The following is a 20,570-nucleotide window of genomic DNA, read 5'->3' on the forward strand; positions in this document are numbered from 1 at the left end:
CGACAACACATTTGATGTTGTGTTTTGCTGTGTTGCCTTAGTTGCCTGTAAAAGATGCAGGACCTCTTTGTGGGGGGTATGGTTGTGCTTTCAGACCGATGGAAATGAGGAGGGGATTACGCCTTCATTGGCACTGGGCCTGCCTGTTGCCATGGCACATCCATTGTCCCCCAGCACATGGGCATGTCACAGAAACCCCCAGTGAAAATGTTCATGTTATGGTCTGTTAGAGCGGTAGGGTTTTTCTTGGGGAATTATTTGATACAGTACAGTACATAGGGTCAGCAACACCGTACCATGCAAAAATAATTTTAAAAAAAAACCCACAGGCGCATTTGGTGCAAACAGATAAACCTAAATAATGCACGCACTCAGTAGAATGAGTAACTCAAAGCCGGCTTTACAAATGCAATCAGCTTGTCTTGAGTTGAGTCACCACCACACGTAACGCTAGTCATAAGGAGCAAATTGCTTCAGCCTTACAAAGCTGCAACATTTTGCTGTACTTCCTTGGCTATATTTCAAACTCCCGGTGTGTCTCAGCTCCCAAGAGTATGAGTCATGAGAGGAAGGTAATCACAGGCAATGATGTGGACCGCTGCAGGGCAAGCCCCGTTGTGGAGGAATACCCTTGAGAAAGTCCACGCCGTCTGCAAACGACTGCTCATATAGGTCTTGGGATCGCCCTGACCGCATGGCCAATCACATTAGTCGGTTTATACGGCTCAAGTTGCGTCGTCCAATCAGCGAGGAGGTTATAATACCAGCTGTGACGCCATTGGCTTATTTTAGACAAGGGCGTTTTTTTGCTTGCTTCAACAGCACCATCTCTGGCAGGTGGTGTGTGCTTTAAAACCATACAGTAGGCGAATGTTTAGGACGATAGCTAGGCAGTTATAGGGAAATAAACGCCACTGAGCGTGTTTTTTCATCGTCTTTGTGTTGATAGTTTTGCGTTACGTGCTGTTACGTTTCCTTTAAACTCGCCGGGATCTCGGCGGACGGGATGAAACGTCGGGGTTTCCCTCTTTGAGCCCAGACACTTTGTGCTTTACGGTCAGCGGTGAATAAGACAACTGCTCCTTCATCGTGCAGCCTCTGAAACGAGACGGAAAAGCCCTACATGTTGATTATGTTTCGCCACCGGTTGTGATTCTGAATGAGAGAAACACCTCCCCGGGGCCGAGGTCTCACATCCTGCAGCCGCCTCAGCTCATCCGCCGCGTTGCATTCAACATGATATGTTGATGGTATTTTTTTATTTTTTTTGTTTGGAAGTGGTCGTGCCTTTTTGTTTTCCTTTTCGGGATATGTGATATGCGGATCAGTGAACGCCACGCCACGCAAATGAGCGGACGTTTTCTTTTTTTTTTCTGCTTTGAAAATGAGGAAGCATTTTCATAAAGACCCAGAAAATGGCAAGAAGGTCTCGTCGTCCGTGGGCCCGGATTTGAGTAAAATGAGAAGGAAAGGAGCAAACGCAACAGCAGCATGATTTATTTTTCTTCCCCCAACAGAATGACACCAAAGGAGGTAAAACGGCGGCGGTAGATTAAGACGCAGCAGCATCAATGAAGACGATCTGGACAAGTTTTGAGTCTCTCTTATTAATGAACAGAAATACTTTGCAGCTCGATAGCAGATCGTTTCCACAATATTAACATATTTTCCCGCTTTTTGAGGGATTTTTCTAATTCACCATCTAGTTTCGCATTGCATTTGTTATCTTTTTTCATTCTTTTCCAAAAAATATATTTTCGATCCGGATCCAGCCCTGACTATTCAATGGAAGTATGTTATCAGCTGCCGGTTTTGCCTCTAGACAGGCTGGTTCCCAAGCATGTCCTCAGCCGTAGGGGAGCCATTAGTTTCAGCTCCAGCTCTTCTCTCTTCGGGGCTCCTGATCCAAGACAGCTGTCACAGGTAAATGCATTAAACATCCTTACTCTCTCTTTCATTTGTTTAACCAATTGATCACGGTGGGGATGCATATGGGAATCACACAGGCCTTAAACAAGCACATTAAAAAAAAACACACAGAAACAAATATATGAATAATCTACAGGAATCTTGCAGGTGGTTGTTGGATATCTAGGCCCTCACTCACATAGTGAACACTCACTTGCAAAGACGCTCACAAGCTTTTCTTATCTCTTGCACCTAAAATACACACCAAACTGAAACTGCTTTGCATTCATGCCTGTTGCCCACAGATAAAGGCCCTCTTGGCTCCCACTTTATTTAGCCAACATTGATAGTGAGGTGGCTTAAGTATACTGGTTTACTCCTGTGACTTTGTTACATTTGTCAGAAGGAGTGTCCCACAGTGTTATTTATATTAACATCCCTTGACACATTGACAGAACAAACATAAATCTTTTCATCATACTTGAACTTCCTGCTTTGCCAGTCACAAACTCTTGATAATATGCCTCTGGCAAGCATGCCTCTATGTTTCTCCCCTGCAGTGAAATAAAACAAAAAAAAAGGTAGGCCACAACAACAGTCTTTGTGTTGTGGAGTCACGTTTTGCTTGACTCAAGCATTGGGTCTGTTGATGACCAAATCTGAAATTGTGCTGAAAGTGTATTATAATCTTTAGCTGGTTGTTCAACAAAGAACAAAGGTCTGTGTCTCAAAAAGATGATGTACCACACGTTAGGCATCGTCCAGTACACTTGCTTAACGAACTGTAACACACATGTGCCTGCGACCTCTGCTCAGAGAAAAGTTTCACATCAAGTCCCGAGTCGGTGAACTTTCCCCCTCATGTGTTACAGTTTTTAAAAATGTAAAACATCCTTGCTATTGCTTCAGTAGCTTCACACAAAAGCAGCATGGTGTATTCTTATTTCTTTGGAGTACTTCCTGCTCGTGGGTCATGAACAGAAACTCCCACAGTGTAGCAGGGCATCTCCTAACACATTAACTAAGCATTAAGTCTGTCTTTGACTGTGTGAGCATCCCCTTCAATGGGCCTTCCATTAGTGCTTTGTGCAAGACGCTGCTCCACATAACCAGCCGTGTGTGTCCGCTTTTAACCTACCACACCGTCAGTGGCAGCTCCCTCAAAGACTAATGCATACCCAGAGCTTTCAAAGGCCCTCAATGTTGCTTGTCCTCAGTGGTCCTTTATTTGTTAGGTTTATTAGCCTTTTTGACAGATGTTACGAAATGTTGGCTGGACAAGACTTTTCTGTCCATCCATTGATGCTTCTGTGAATTTACTTCCTCTTTGAAGTCATCTTCCATACTGCTCCATCACAATGCCCTCTTAGTTGGGAAGACTTGTAAAAACCTTTTTCTCTCAGACCACAGCCTAAAACAGGGATCCTGAAAGAGGTACCAGAACCTCACGAGAAAACCCAGCTCAGCATAATGCTTGATTGTTCATCCTCCGCATACAAACACAAGTGTGAAGCTATTGTGTGTCTTGGCCGGGTTCACCAGTAGATTTCTCAACTGAGTCAGAGTTCATTTTCAATCATCAGTTGTGAGGTGTGCTGTTATTGTGCTCCTTTTGTTGTGAAAAAAAAGTGTAATTTGCAAAAAGCAGTGCACTTTGTCATGTTAAGTGAGTTTTCTGTGAAACAGTAATGATCTACATGTCATTTTTTTGTGGACGCATTGTTAAATTGCACAAGGTTTGCACATTTTGTTGTTGTTGCTGGAACATGACTGCAACATAAAGGCCTGCTGACATAGTTATTCTTTTTTTTTCCCCCCATCCTGGACTGTGGCAGAATTGGGTGACGCGTACACTCATCCAGTGTCACTCAGCCTTTGTCACAGAGCAATTACACTTCTACAAATATTGTGTTTCAGGCCCTAACTTTGACCATAAGGGTGCATTTGTCCTTGGTGGCTGCTGTGTTTTTGTGTGTGGTTCCACAGGCCTGTTGTTTGTGGAAGCAGTTCTGGACTACCATTGCTACTGCCAAGAGGCAGTTAGGCATGTGCCTGGGCTCTGTGGGCAGTGGTTTGGCTGGCTGCCAGACTCACAGATGGCCGGAGTCTCAGTCTCTTTTCATTCTCCGGCTATCTTGTTCCGCTCACTCACAAGCTCCCTCTCTTTCTCCTCTACGCACCCCCCCCCCATCCTCCCTCCCCTTCCCTCGCAGATGAAGACATTTCCTCTTGTAAACAGAGGACAAAAGAGTAGGGTTGAAGACACGACTGAGTCTCTGAAGAATATGTCACACTGTGGTCGTGGAATGCTTATGGTTGGGTGTAAATATGCTGCAGAAGAGGCGTTGAAAACTGCCTTAACTAAATGGGCTCATTTATCTCGTACAATGCCTTTTTTTTTATTGTTTTTTGTTACAAAACATGTTGGTTGCTTTTTGATTCATTCCTAAAAGTGAGGTGGACGATGATTAGAATTTTCCTTGTATATGTGATGCATGCTGGTCCCCTCTGGCTCCTGAGTGAAGGGTAAACACAGGACTGAGATAGATTAGTTTGGTCCAGAATGAAAGGACAAGGAGTAGGACGCGTCAAAGAGTCATGTGGTTCCCATCTGAACTACAAAACGCACATTTATTGGTACATGCAAGTTAATTTGGCTTTGCTGCACTCATTTCGGAGGCACTCCACATGGCAGCCCTGCAACTAAGTTTTTCTGACATTTGGCTGGCTGTCATGATTACAATGTACATGGTTGTTGACGACATTTGTAACCAAACAAAAACATTCCTGCAGAGATTCAATAATCAATAAACGGACACACGGTATAGATGAGATCAGTCTCATGGCTTGTGGTGATGATGGGAGGAACGCAACTTGGACTGTGACCACTGATCTGCTTTCAGCCCAGTCCATCATGTCGGGGTGCGAGATATCATCAAGAGTGTGTTGGCCACTGACCCTAGATCGACTCCTGCTGATTTGAGATGTTTAGGGACAGGAGATGATAAGCATGTGCGTAAGCCTAGGAGATATCTCTGGTTGTTTCATCCACACTATGGGTGTTTCTGCGCAGGCTATGATAAGATAATACTTTACAGTGCGTCTTTCTGAGGGAGTTACTTTGTTGATTTTTAACTGAACCGATAAGCTTTTTTCTTCTTCTGAACATTGCCATCGGATTGACGTAGTTTCAGGATGTGGTAAGAATGCTGAAGGAGCTGTTCAGACACTGAGAAGTGTTTCACAACAGTTCTCAAAATCTTTAACTCTCTCCCTGCCAAAGTTTGTTTTTCTGCGAGATTTGCGCGAATGACTGGAAATGCATGGTGCTCGTTGCTAAGTGAGGATGTGTTTGAACCTATTTAATAAATAAACAGGAATCAAATCTTACATCCTGTCTTCATTTATACATAGTCCCTCTATGTTTTTCTCTGCCTGTCTGTCGCTCTCTGTAAGGGGCCCCTCTTATCACATGACCATTCTGTTTTTGTGTCGCAGTGTCGAGTGCAATCGGCCGTGAGATTGTGGCTCCATACGTCAACACACTAACGGACACAATGTCATGGGCCAGCTGCTCTGGCTGAATACTAATCATATTTACTGTGGTCCTATAGACATATGATAGTTGTCCAAAAGTGCACAACTTGGGTTTTGTTTGCTCTCCTCAGAAGGCTAAGACTCGCGAGGGGGGGCTTTAAGCCGGCCCAGAGAAGCAATTATAGCCTGGGGATGATGTTTTAGATGAATGAAATTCCTGTGCGGGGTAGATGGCTTGGGAGAATATGAAGCGAGTTGCTCTCTTCCCCCACCCCTTCACTGTACTTGTGTCTATTAGAGCACATTTATACAAGACCCCTTAAAGCTCTCTGTGTAAAGAAGGCTTAAATCATTTTAACATTGACACTTTCCCCGCCGGTAAAAAAAACAACATTGGTTCCAGATATGTTACGACGAGACAAGCGCGCGGCTTTGTTCTTTAACGTCAATACCCCTCTGTCGTTCGCCGACCACGGCGTCGAGCCAATTCACCCCGGGCCTGTCCTCGATCCAGCAGCCCTCTCTCAACAACTCACGGCAGCTGGAGTGTGTCAGAGTGGACGGCGATCTCCTAAAACACTTACAAAACAGGTAGACTCCATCTAGGGCTTTGTGTATGCAATGGCTGATACACAAACACACGCATACTTACTCACTCCAGACTTGTCTGCATTTACGGCCCAGCACTCAGTTACTGGAATGTGCCGTTCCACACAGCAGAGTGCTGCATGAGGTTATAACTCAGAGGGAAGCGTTCAGTTTATGGACCATGCTGAGTCCAGCTGATTGTATCTTTGATATTTATGTGTTTGTGTGTGTGTGTGTGTGTGTGTTTGGTGCACAGCTTTGTTTCTGATATGTCCGTTTATAGGAATACTGCTGGCTTCCTCATTTGCTTGTCCCCAGCTGACTTACTGACATCACAATGCAATGATGATAAGGAAGCATGTTTGAAAAAAACTATTTTTTTTGTTTTTGCAACTTAGCCAGTGGCTTTTTTTTAATTAAAACTCACACAATATATTAATTGGTCTGCTTTGACCAAACATCAGCATCTGTTTGACCGTAGGAGTCGGAAGAGGGCAAACATTGAAGACCTGGCTTTATTCAGACATTTTGGCATCATGTGACCCCCTGACCTCAGAAACCTGACTGCCGTGACCCCGGGCCGCAAGACTGAGCTGAGATAAGAAACAGAGCCGTATGTAAACGAGCTCACGTGGAATTACAGGGCACACAATGAGCAGACTGTTGGGCTAGCAGTAAACCAAACAACAAACAGAGTTGGGCTCTCAGACTGCGGTGAGCAAACTCCAACTGGCTGCAACTCCAGGTGTTCCCTTTTTAGGCACCCAAAGTATGTTTCCCAAAAATAAGATGAGCCTTTGTAAAGCTTTATGGAAGTAAATAGATGTAATGTGGCCTGTAACCAATTTGGGAAATTGTTAAACAGTTAATTGCTGACCCACACAAACACATTTACAAAATCCAGGTGGCAGAATAAGCTCGTTGTGTAAGCATTTATCTGTGAGTTACACCTGCGACTTACTTTGATTATACAAGTAGTGCAACTTCAAAACAAGCTGGTTCAGAATAGACCGACTGCTTGGCCCGTGGCGTTGCTGCTTGCAGCTTTCTCACAAACTGTCACACAAACAGCTTCACACTCAAGATTGCACTTCCATGGATCCTAAGCAATACACTTGCCGTGACAGAGTTGTGTCACACACCCAAGTTGCTGCAATTTACGGGCAGAAACACAGATGAAATAGGCCTTTCCTCTGCCTCACAGGAAAAACACCAGAGCCAGACTTTACCATCGCGCAAAGTAGGCTCCTTGGGCCTGGTGTCCCAACTAAAAGGACCCCTAACACCCAAAATAACTAACTGCAGTATGTTTACTATGCTGTATTGTTTTACTATTAATAGTTAAGAGGTCAGAGTATGGTTATGATTCAGTTGGTGACATGGCGACGCTGAGTCGGCAGCTGGAAGCTAACAGTGCTAACTGCACAAACATGGCAAACAAAGACAACCGTGCTGACAGGGGAATGAAGGGCAGCCGGACAAAATGAGTCGGGACCGAGGCGCACACGGAAGGACCGCGAGTTGCCGGGCAAATGTTGGCTGTGGCAACGTCATCAGTGTTGTGTGTTAGTGCAGCAAAAACCTCCACAACTTGAGTTGCAATAGCAGAGTGCCATGTTGTTTTTGTGTTGTCTATCCGGTCGTACTCGTTGACTGCAGGATAGTGGGGAAAAGTTCTGTTGTACACAGCATTTATGTTTGGTTAGTATTGCAGGCCTATGAATGCTTGGTTCAGGATAGGCCTAATAAAGTCTAGGCACATATGGTGAGGTTTTTTCAAAATGCCTTCTTGTATTTCTGGATGTCTCAAAAAGTTGTTACTGTCCAGGGTTCACCAGAGGTGGATGGAGGATGACTTCATTCCTTTGTAGCACAGTGAGTCACATTCACACCCCAGTTTTACATGAGCCTGAAATGAAAAAGAATTGCCATAAATCATGTCATTAATCCTGTCCCTGCCTTGTTTGATGCCAGAGGGTGTGGGTCACATGCAAACAGCCAATCAGCATGGCTCAGTAGTGAAGCCAAAGCAAAAAAAAAAGTCTCTAAAGCTGAAATGTCTCTAATGGCCACACGAAGCCAAGTATTTCGTATTAAAGTTGTGTTTCTAAATTAACTTTTCTGTGAAAACAGCCATTATTGCAAAGTGGGGTCGAGCGAGATGCATTCATTGCAGATCGACTGTTTAGTGATCATTGGAGCGGGGGGAAGTTGTCTTGTGGTTCATAAAATGTAGCCTCCTGTGTCACACACGTGGTTTTCCCCTCCCCACTTCTGAAATGGATCAGGTGCCTCTGCATTGGATTTGGCATCCTACTGGCGGTACGGTTACCTCCTCCGACGATGTTGGGTTTGGTCTGTTTTTCTTGATCAGTAGTTCTTTTCATTTATAATGGCGGTGTGTTGTTTTTTGGTTGTCATGTTGACAGTTGTTTTAGTAAGGGTTCAGGGCACGGTTTCACACTGACACACTCCGAGACAAACCTGCTACATTTCAGGAGCGCCGGTGCAACAAATGAAAATGTTTAATTGCACCTTACAGTTTTTATGGTCGCACTCTGAAGCCCTGGAGGTAAACCCAAATCCAAATGTTAACATTTTAATGTTGTCCCTAATGTTTTTTTCTCTTTTTTTTCTTTTCTTCACTCAGCCTTTGAGCAACTAGCAGATTTCCATTAGGGTGGATACATTCGCTGTGACACAGCTGGAAACAACAATGATCACAACCTGTGATGGTTTCTCTCAAACAAAGGAGCAGTCAGTCACTATTGTCAGTAACTGTCAGGACCTCCCGCAGCTGTTTCCTAGTTAAAACCCTGCAGTAGCTATCTGGACTGTGGAAGTGGCTGTTAAAGGTTCTAGTTTTTTGCGTGAAGGATGAAAATTGAGCTGGCCGGTTTTAACATACGAATGCGTTTCAAAAAGGAGATTAACCACTGCTGGATAAGCGTTGCAAAGAAGGACACAAATCGGACCAATTAAAGCGAGGGAAGGTGATCTTGAGAAACGAATAGCAAGAGATTTTTTTTCAAATGGTCCAACTGAAAAACCCAGCCGAGTGTTGACAACTCCTTTATAAGGAAAGTAGCTGGCAGCACTAGCTCAAAAAGTCCAGTGTGACACTAGCAGCCAGCATACCGTCAGGTCTCCCTCCAAAAGCCACGACCCCAAAATTATCATTTTGAATGAAAATAACCAACATGGCAATTGTTAGTACTAACTGCTGTAAATGTATCAGATTCCAGTGAAGCGCAATCAGAGCAAGGGCAGGTAGGTAGAGTCAGGTTGCAAATCATAAGCCACAGATGGCAGATTTGTTTTTTTATTTTTTATCAGAGCATTTGATCAATGGATTTCTGTCAAATAGTGAAGAGAATTTCAACACAAATATAAAAAAATGCCTTTGAAGAAGACTACCAACCCTAAATTGAATAAATTAATTTCCCATCCATGACATCAAGTTGGAGTCTAGCCTTTTCCATTCTGCCAGTCTCTCTCTCCTTAATTTCCCATCACCCTCAGCTGTGAAGCATAAATGCCAAAAACACAGATCTTACAAAGGGGCTGGAGTTCATTTCGCACCATGACTTGACCATGGGTGCATGGGTTTTGTGCGTTTTGGCACTAGGAGGCGTGGCAGGGGTGTGTGTTGTAAGATGGTCATTTCAAGGGTAAAACAGGACTTTCCCCTCCCTTCACAGTGGGAATGTGACATTGACAAAGTGTTTGTACTGCCGCCTCCTTCTTACCAGCTCACAAGCGATCAAAAGCCAGCAAAATCTACTCATGTGCCAACTGGTGGCTTGCCGTGTGTGTGTGTGTGTGTGTGTGTGTGCGTGTGCGTGTGCGCGTGCGCGCGTGCGTGTGCGCGCGTAGCAAGCTCTGGCCAAAAGGTCTATTTGGGCAAGTGTTGGCCAGGCTGGTCACTCTTCCATTCCCAGCCCTAGAACCAGTTTTACACAGTTACCAAGCATGTTAAAGCTGATACCAACCCCCTTACACACACACACACACACACACAAACTATCCGCCCATGCATCTATACACACAATCTATAATATTCACACTAACCACTAGTGCTGTGTGTAAACACAGAGGCCTGTTGACACTAAAATACAGCTTTGCAGATCACCCACCCAGAGTCGAGCTGTTTGCTAGCCAGTAAAATATTAGCTTTGGATTGGCGGCTGTCATGAGCTTAGAGGACAGATTGTGTGTGTGCGTGTGTGCATGTGTGCGTGTGCATGTGTGTGTGTGTGCAAGAGACACACAGTAATCCTAAGGATATGAAGTAATTGCTATATAAGCGTGTACATCTGGGTTTGCATGTCATGAAATGGCCAGTTCTGCAGGCTCCCTGTGGAATGGGTAACCCTAGACCAAGGCAGCCCCAGAAGGGAGAGCGGGGCGCTGGCCTGGAGGGGAGTGAGGGGTTTTTGGAGTGCATGGAGAGGTGAACCAACACCTTTAGTGTAGCTTGGAGCAGCTGTCTATCGACAGAGCAAATATGTAGTTGCCAGCGTCCTTCCCACTACAACTACTGCTGCACTGCTCTGCTGCGGCGGCCTCCTGCTGCGGGACACCGTTGGCACCAGATTAAAGATAGAACACACAACCTGTCTGCTTATGTGTTAGATCTTCATCCATATCTGGTAACGTTTGGGCTTCTCGGGTCAACCGAAAGCACCCCAACACGTGTAACCACCCGATGTGAGTTCCCATGACAGGGATGTCGTATACGTACAAGTATGAGAAGAGTGGTCTCTATTAGTACACAGGCTAGGAGAGTGCTCGGCGACCGTTTACATTGGACACCGTTTGGACGGGTTGCACTTCAATAATTTTTGGCAAATTTTTGTTTATCTGTTTTTTCGTGCCTTGAACCATGATCCCAACCTGTAATGATGTATTTCAGCAGCACGATAACAGTTTGGGGTGAAGAAGACGACCAGCTGGTGTAGAATAAAAGGTCTCTGTGCCTCTCCTCATGCATTCCCTGATAAGAAAAGGGAGTTTTGGAAGGCATTGCTGGTATCCAAACACAAGGGCACTATTTATGAATTGGTTTAAATGGTTTACAGTGTGACTTGAGGTAATGGAGCCACGGATTAACTTACAACTATAAACCTTTCCCATTCACTCTCCATGATGGACACGCTGCTCTTGCCTCACAGTCGGACAGTTCTTTGTTTAGTTTTTTTGGCACATTGTGGAGGAAGAAAACCTCTGAATTGGTTTACACATGATGACTTAACTTGGTGGACAATTGAACTGTGTGAGTTTAGAAATTGAGACCTGAAGATACTATATGGAAGGTTTTTCAAGAATAAATAGTTTCAATGATTCATTAAATGTTCAAGCCATTGAAGAATGCCAATGACTTGCTAAGGATTGGCGGCACACATCTGTCCTGCTTATTAGTTCCTCAAAAGTCAATAGAAATAAAATTCAAATTAATTCAAATCACATTCACCTGCTGAGGTCAGATCAGGGAAGTCTTTATTTCAAACATGTTTGTGCATTTTCAACTGTATTTTGAGTGTTAAAGAAAACTGAGCGGGTCGGTTTGGACATATGTATTTAGTCATTTCTGTTTATGCGTGTGTGTGTGTTTGAGTGCACGCACGCACGCACACACACACACAAGTGTACAAACTGCAACACTGATACATATGTTCCAGCTTCATATCATCGGCCTGATACAGCACCTACAGCACTGCTATCAGTCATGTGACAAACACACATGTCATGTTATATACATGCACGCACACACACACACAAACACACATGCACAACAGATTAGAACAAACAGTAGCAACATTTCACCACCCTCCACTTACCAATCTCTGTTTATGTTGTTTTGTTTTGGAGGTGTGTGTTTGGTAGAGCTGTAATTGTGATACCACCCACATCAATTCTGTTACTTATTACATTTTTGTCATAAAATAGTTGAAACATTTTATTGGTATGAACCTTGTACAGTTGTTTATGATGTGTCTTTTCGTTTTTTTCAGAGACGAGGGGCCATCTCCTATGACAGCTCCGACCAGACAGCACTGTACATTCGTATGCTAGGTAAGTGTTTCCCCTTCTATGTTTGTACACACGCACACACACACACACACACACACACACACACACACACACACACACACACACACACACACACCAGACAACAGTAGGTTTATCTCCTTCAGGATCGTGTTCATTTTTTAATACACAATTGCTTAAAAAAGCAAGGAGATGCAAAATGAATGGATGTAGTGATTATGGAGAGATGGGGACGCACTGGAGTGCATGTCCACTTAATGCTGGCCTCTTGGTAATCCCTGTCAGAATAGACATATATGTTGTGTATTTGTGGTGTTGAGACTTAAGGGTTCAGTGTGCATGTGCATTTGCCTATTGCTGCCCTCAGCAACCCTTAACAGGATAAGCAGTTTAGAAAATGGATGAGAGGATGCAAGACTCATAGCTCTGCCAGGCAGATGCCGTCAAATGCATTGAAGAGTCTTGGCTTCCTAATCAATAAGGCTATTGAGGATGATTGTGCGATTAGAGTCTGGGCCCCTGACATCAGTCTTGGCCCATACAGATGTGCTCTTGTGTGCAACTTTTGCCACTTTTTTTATTCATCAATCATATATTTTTGGCTGGTATTGAGCAGAAAGAAAGAACGTATTCTTGCTCACTGAGTTATCCTGTCAGTGTCGTTCATAGATATCTGGTTGCTGCTGTGAAGTTTAGTGAGGAAGCAGCGAGTATTAAACAGTACGGGAAGTTTAGGGCTTACTGAATGTCTTTGTGAAAATCTGCAGCTTTCACGTAATATTACATTAAGTTGTTCCTCTCCAGCTTGATGATGCCTGTGTCTTGACTGCCGCCACGCGCGTCTATTCGCAGTGACAGCAATTTATCGAGCTCACTGAGGGAGCTTTAGCTTTTTAATCATTTTACTTTGCCAAGTATGATGGCGGTCTCGTATGTCATCGGCATAACGCATCTGTGTCTGTAGCTTTCATATCAAATTAAAAACGAGGAGCGGCGCGCTAAGGCAGACTGGTGTTTGCCTGGGCCAGGGTTCAGTCTGCCAAGTTAAAGTTGATGTGCTTTCCAATAGCAGGACTCCGAGCTTTCGCCGCTTTTATAATGACATGACCTACATCCACCCCACAGCTCCAGCACTAATGCACCGCAGGGGAAACATGGACCCTGCGACTACACACACACACGCACGTACGCCAAGCCCCGACACATGGAGATGAATGTGACAGATGTATGTAAATGTGGACACTCACTCCCTCACTACCAAGGAGCGCATGCATTGTCATGTTTTTATTGTCCTAATTTATGTTTTGCATGTGAAATGCAACCGGTCGGGTTGCATTCATACGAACAACCTAACAAACAGCTTTTCAACATAATGTTGAGCATCGTTACGCCGTGAATTGTAATTCTTAGTGTTTTGATATTTTGCTAGGAGCTTGTGTAGTATTCAAACAGCTGTTTGCAAGTAAGTAACATGCTGGTTGGTGAACACAGCTGTGTGACTGCTTTGATTTGACTTCTAATGCACATACGAAACAGTGAGAAGTGCCATGCTGGGAGCATACCATTGCACTGTGTAGCACCTTGATGATGAGACTGCCATATAGTGTCTTGCTGCATACACACACACACACATACACACACGCAAGCATTTTACTGCATCAGTGTCATAGCACCGTCCTGTCACCTCGCTACACTCTCACTGCTGCTGACTGCAGTCTACAAGCAGCCCGGCCGCCGTCTTTTTTGTCCAAGTCTGGAGCCCGTCCTGTTTTTCTGTCGGTGGATATACTACGAATCCCTCTGTGGGTCTGAGTACAAATAGTGGAGCAGATTGTCCTGACATGGCATTGCATGCTCAGCTGTTGATCTTTTCTTTCCGTTGAATTTTCTCTTCTGAGACGTGGGAGTGTGTTTGTGCGTAACTGTGCATCTTACACCAGACTTGGGCGAAATAGTATTTACAAAATTGCATCTTTTACTTGTTTTAGTTTGCTTGGAGTTTCAGACTTCTGGGTTTTTACCACAGACAGAATATTTTCTCATTTCGTATGAAAAGCTTGTAAATGATGAGGTTTTCTGCCAGTGATTTCACATCCACTCGCATGTTGGCGAGAACAAATAAAACCAACACGAATTTCAACAAAATGATTTTATTTTGTCTTCAAAATAACAAAGTACTTGTTTAATGTATTCATCTAACACATTAAATGTTAGAAAACATTTTCCCATTGACTCATTTAACACAAAATATCAAACTCTCACACCAGTTCAAAAGCAACAAAATACAATATATAATACAGAAATAACATAAGCAAAAACAGTTAATACAATAATATAGTTCATTATTAAAATAAGGGGAATAATAGTGAGTTGTAAATTCTAATGATATCGCCAGAAAGCCAGAATCCGTCTGAGCGTTTTAGTACTGATGATAGAAGCCCAATGTGATGAAATCCTACTGTCCGGCTGTGTTTGGCAGAACGGGGGCAAAATTTCAGCTGTGACGGTAGTTTCACGTACATTTGTAATTATCTTTTTGCAGTGCTCTGTTCATTGATCTGTGGTAAAGTCCATCCTTGTGGCACTTAAGCGAGATCAATTCCAGTGTATATAATCATAAATATTAGTAAATACTACTTTGCCTCGCACATACAGGCACATTTATTTTGAAGCGGCATGAATCTTGAGGAAATAAGTGTTGATTTCTTCTAGGAGATGTGAGAGTGAGAAGTCAGGTTGGATTTGAACCGGAACGAAGAATCTCCCACCCGTACCTGTGCATCGACTTCCGAACCCTTCACAGTGAGTATGAATCACAGCCGGCCAATAACTTCACCCGCCAGCCTCTTAAACAACGAGAGACCACATCAAACTGCTCACACAGTTTGTTCCTCTCCAGCAAGATTGACAGATGTTTGTGCGCTGCTTTCATGCAGTATTTCACACGATGATAAAGACCAAGGTGTGTCTTAGCTTAACCCACGTGAGAGGCTTTTTATCAAAGCGTTGTGAATGGCTGAGTGATAAGATAACCACTTTCAACTATGTGTGCGCGCGCGTGACCCAAAAGTAATCCGACTTCTTGCTGACGTGTTTCCGGATCGCAGCCACGGTTTATTCAGACACAGTGCTTGTGTGTGAGTGAGTGAGAGACCACTGACAAAGCATATCTTCTGTGTGATCCCAGACGAAAGGCTTACGCGTGGGCGGCTGCGTCAGCAGCGACTGTTTGTATATCTCTGTGTTGGTATCAGATCCCCACCGAGTTTGTGCAAGCCAAATGATTGCCAGAGCCTAATGAGCTCATAAAATAAACATTTACCAAAAAGATTGTTACATATTTTACACATTACATCTTTTGCTAATTTATGTGTGTGTGTGTGTGTGTGTGTTTGTGTGTGTGTGTGTCCTCATGCGCAGCACGGCTGGACGATGGGTCAGCGAGCACCGCTCCTGAAAGGAGGGTCCACAGACTGCTCAGCTTCCAGAGGTACCTGCACTCGTCCCGTCTGCTGCGGGGCGTCCCCCAGCAGATCCCCCTCCACATCCTGGACGAAGACTACACTGGACAGGCCAGAGTAAGACGCCCACCTCTTTATTTAACGATGCCATCATGAGTCTCTTTTTGTTCAGACTTCCCGTCACTAATTCTGTGCTTCTCTTTTCCCTCGCTTGCAGTGCATGCTGGAAAAAGTCGGGAACTGGAATTTTGACATTTTCCTCTTCGATAAGTTGACGAACGGTAAAAAAAATACTGTTCAGAAGTTGTTTTTAAAAGTCATGACACCGATGTAATGGAGCACTGATAATCCAGCATTCAACCAGCCTTAAAGCCAGTGTATTAACAATGGTGCCATCTGTTGGATGTCGGATGACACAGAGGATTTACTCCTGCATTGCCCATTCAAATCATGCCTGTGAGGTCAAATCCTCGGCCTGTGGTGTTGTCGCTTGCAGCTTTCTCAAGAACCACAAATACAAATAACTTTACACTCCCACTCCTCTGGTCTTGAGTCTGACACCTGCTATGACAGAGCAACTCATGGTCAGACACAACGTAGAAATAGCAAGAAATGTTGTAATCTGAATAAGGGTTATGACTCAGACCATACATGAACAGGCAGAGAGACAAGTATGTTTCTTCTCGCCACATCTGTCTTGATGTTTACCGTGTAACGCAAAAGATGTGTAAAAGCTGAAGTGCATAGTGCTCTGAGAAGAAAACATATGAAAAGATTACATAACAAGTAACTATGGGAAGTGAAGAGGGGGCAATCCAGGCAGGTTTAGAGAAAGTGGATGCACAAATACAATTAATTACAGGACGGAAAACAACTCCTGCGGTCCACTGAGCGTAACGGATATTCATGTTTTACACTGCGACAACGTCTGCTGGAACAATTCATCCTCTTATATATATTGCAAGTGAAAAGGGATTACACAAGCAAGGTCAAAGCAGAATGTTCACTCTGATAATCCTCTTTTTCAGGAAACAGTCTGATCACCCTGACCTTCCACCTGCTGAACCAGTACGGCCTGGTGGAGCTGTTCCAGCTGGACATTGTCAAACTCTGGCGGTTCCTGGTTATGGTCCAGGAGGACTATCACAGCGACAACCCCTACCACAACGCTGTCCACGCCGCGGATGTCACACAGGCCATGTACTGCTACATGCGGGAACCATTGGTGAGACATGATGGCATATCATTGGTATGCAATGAAGGTTTTTCAACGAGCAATTATAACCCTCGTACATTTTGGGTTGTTGTCATTGCAGCTTGCCAAATCTCTGACCTCTTGTGACCTCCTACTGGGAATCCTGGCAGCCGCCACACATGACCTGGACCATCCTGGGGTCAACCAGCCTTTCCTCATCAAGACTGACCACTATCTCGCTACACTCTATCGGGTAAGTCTGACAGGACTGTCTTCAGGACGAATAGCAGTGGATGACATCAAATGGCTTATTGAATGAATGTATATTTCCTTTTTTAATGTGCAGAATACCTCAGTTCTGGAAAACCACCACTGGAAGTCAGCAGTGGGCCTGCTTAGAGAGACTGGGCTGCTTTCCCATCTGCCTGCTGAAGACGGGTCAGTCTGACACTGAAATGATGCTAACTGTGCTAAGATACCACACACAGTAGATGGCACCCAATGATAGTTCAGAATTGCAAGTTTTTTTCGAAAGACTTCTCTGCTGAGTTCAGAGTTAAAGCCATCAATCAGCGCCACACGCGGTGCTAAACAATCTGGTCATCTTGTCTTGTGCCCTCAGCCTGAACATGGAGAGGGAGTTGGGCTCCTTGATCCTGGCCACCGACATCAGCAGACAGAATGACTACCTGTCCAGGTTTCGCAGGCACCTGGACCAAGAGAACCTGTGCTTGAGCAACGGCAGCCACCGTCACTTCATTCTGCAGGTCCGCTTCCTCCACCGCCGGGTTGACTTTAGCTGGGACGTTCCTGCTTTGTGCCGTCATCCCGTGTGGTTTTTTCCAGCAGATGAAATTAAGAGAAATATGCCAGATAAATAAGGAAATTCATTAATGTCATATCGCCTGATATTGTGGGGCCAACGCTTGTGTCGATTGACGATTTTAAAGGGATGAGCGACGATTCTTTTTTACTACTCCGATATCAAGGCTTACTTTTGAAACTAACATGTTTTAAAGTCAGTCTCTAGATTCCCTGCTGTGTATTTGCTGTGTATTTGCTGTGTATTTGCGGTGACGTGGCCTTTCTACCTGCTGAGCCAGTTAATCAGAACAAGTGACAAATTATTTTTAATTCCTAATTACATACCAGTTTGCAACATCTAATTTAATTCACAATAGAAGGGCTATTTGTCTGCGAAGAGTTCACTCAGTTGACTTCTTTTAATAAAACACATATTTCAACTCTTGAACTGTTTCAATGGCTATTATATGGATATTTAAAACGCAGTAGTTGTTGGAATTGTGGAATGTTAACGGCCTTTTTGTTTTCATTCCCGCCCTGTCCAGATGGCTCTGAAGTGTGCAGACATCTGTAACCCCTGCAGACCCTGGGAGCTGAGCAAACAGTGGAGCGAGAAAGTGACTGAGGAGTTCTTCCAACAAGGTTATCACCTGTCCTACTGCATGAAGTTATATTGTTTGTCCTCACCCTTTTAACTATTCATTTAGCTTTTGTAGTTAGTCCAAATACAGCTCCTCCCTTTGTGTTTTTCTGTTTATTTTCTGTAACAAAGTCTGTCTATGAAAGCCACACACATGACATCCTGTAATAGACCATGTATTGATTCTATTTTGTGATGCTCTTTTAGGAGACATTGAGAAGAAGCACAAACTTGAAGTCAGCCCACTTTATGACAGAGAGATCAACACTGTTGGCAAAATTCAAATAGGTAAGTAGCTATGTTGTATATGTGTTGTATTCAGCTTTCCCCAGCAACCTCCCTCTCACCTAATATTTTGCCCTAATATGTGCCTTCCGCCTCTTCTCTTCCTTCAGGCTTCATGACGTACGTGGCCGAGCCGCTGTTTGCCGAGTGGACCCGTTTCTCCGACACACGTCTGTCCCAGACCATGCTGGGCTACATGGGGCTAAACAAGGCCAGCTGGGGCGGCCTCCTGCAGGAACAAACCTCCGTCTCCAGGGAGGCGGAGCTGGGCGCCGACAAAGAAGACGCCGGCGCTCGAAGAGACGGCGTCACCGCTGCAGCCGCAGAAGGAACCAGCTCCAAAGAAATACCTCAGGGAAGCAAAGAATCCTGACACTCCTCGTGTGCCCTTTCATCTCCACCTCCTGACCCCGGCCTCGGGGGCCGCGCCACACTGGGGGCCCGGTGGGACACGCAGCGGCCTGCAGCCTTTCTGCTGCCCCACCTGATCCTGACGCCCCGTTTCTGTTTTGTTGCTTTTGCCTCCCATCTTGATAAACCACTGATTTTATTTAAGTTATTTAATTTTTAATTCCTCTTTTTTTGACATAGAGCAATACATAGATACCTCATTTGGCCACTGCTGTATTTTCTTTTATTTGCTTTGTTTTATTTATTTGTCCACTATAGTTTTTTGGCATTACTGACTGAACACACCACTTTTGTTTTTGGTTGGTGAACCTTAATGGGAAAGCAGTATAAGAGCTGAAGAAGACATTTTTTCTGGTATTTTGAAGTGCCATTTGAAAACAAAGTTTGAAGACTGATCTGAACTCTGAGACAACTGGAGTATTCAGACATGAGACCCTCCTAAGACTGAATGCCATGTTGCAGTTGTATTGAAGATTCTTCCTCATGTAAAACAAAAAAAGAAATGTGACAAGCCCAGTCCTTTTGCTGCCTCTACGAAGACTGTTTACGCATTGTCTCGTTTGTTGTTTCTTTCCCTTGAACTGAAGTGAATCATGTCGGCTCCACGGCTTGCCTTCGACGCACAGATGTGAAGAACCACTCGTTTGAACTGTCATCCCACTGTTGAAGCCATGAGCAGTACCTTATTCAAACACACCAGATGCCATAAGTTACTCCACCTGTGCTACAATGTGTCCTTGCACTCTCAAAAATAACGACGGTGTTGGATGTGCAGCGCCGTCTCCACGACATCGCCACGAGACCCCGTGAAGGTATTGTAGACGTTAGTCTTTTCCTGATGTTTCCGAATCTTCCAGTGCTGGTTGAACTCGGGGTAGCTTCCCTCCCAGACTGGAGATCAGTAACTCACTGCACATGCATCTCACCTGGAACTCCACTCCACGCAACTTGACTTGCTCAGGGTTTTGCCAGTCTCTTATGAAGAGGGAGAGGGGGAGGAGATGACTGCGGAAGATGCCAGGTTGTTTTTCCTCTCCTGGCTAGGATCTACTGAAGGAGACTCTCCCTCTCCGCAGAATGTCTCTCACAGCCACATGCAACCTAAAGGACTGCTCGATTGATGCCTTATAACTATGCACAAACTATGCTAAGTGACCAAACCAGCTCCTGTTCCCATCAAGTGCATGTGTGCTTGTCTTTGAATGCACTGTCCAATCCCTTTGCCTTTTGTTGTGAGGAACAACTCCAGCTGTCCCTTTTTTTTCTTTTTGTATGGAAAAACAAAATGGTCGAGTGACTTTGAACATTCCATTTCTTTGTGTTTGGTTTGTCTACTTTGATTCAATATAGTGGCACAAATTGTGTTCTTGTGTTTAAACATTTTGAAAGATAACAGGTGCTTTTCTTACTTTAGCTGATTTGTATTTTTGCTGTAAGTGCTGTAAGACTGTTGATAAAACTGTTTACAATTTGTTGCGACAGCCATTTTTGGGAAGACTTCAGTGTCGAGCCAGATTTTGTAAAGGCTTTGCTGTATTGACCTTTTTGATACATGCCTGTTGCAGTTTCGATTTGAATAATAAAACCTGTTGTTGAACATTGTTTCATTGACTTGGACACAGTTAAAGCATTTAGTCTAATACTGTAGTGAACATTAGCAGAAATATGGAAATGATAAATCAATAATGGA

The 20,570-nt window shown here is 44.2% G+C and overlaps 1 protein-coding gene across 2 annotated transcripts; it reads left to right on the forward strand.

The window, feature by feature from the left end:
- The first annotated feature begins 862 nt into the window (after positions 1–862).
- On the forward strand, positions 863–20,453 carry pde7a (phosphodiesterase 7A). Of its 2 annotated transcripts, none has more exons than XM_068582195.1 (12): positions 863–1,923; positions 12,048–12,108; positions 14,797–14,886; positions 15,505–15,662; positions 15,763–15,826; positions 16,574–16,770; positions 16,862–16,993; positions 17,087–17,178; positions 17,363–17,507; positions 18,090–18,186; positions 18,392–18,472; positions 18,580–20,453. In XM_068582195.1, the coding sequence occupies exons 1-12, from the start codon at positions 1,786–1,788 to the stop codon at positions 18,840–18,842; spliced, it is 1,518 nt and encodes a 505-aa protein (XP_068438296.1). In that variant the 5' UTR covers positions 863–1,785; the 3' UTR covers positions 18,843–20,453. The 2 variants fall into 2 exon arrangements, with proteins under 2 accessions (XP_068438296.1, XP_068438297.1); XM_068582196.1 differs by having other exon boundaries at positions 14,800–14,886.
- The last annotated feature ends 117 nt before the right edge of the window (positions 20,454–20,570 follow it).

Source organism: Clinocottus analis, unplaced genomic scaffold (genome assembly GCF_023055335.1).
Source record: "Clinocottus analis isolate CAN_PGR_092001 unplaced genomic scaffold, fCliAna1.0.p SCAF_18, whole genome shotgun sequence".
NCBI classification, from domain to species: Eukaryota; Metazoa; Chordata; class Actinopteri; order Perciformes; family Cottidae; genus Clinocottus; species Clinocottus analis.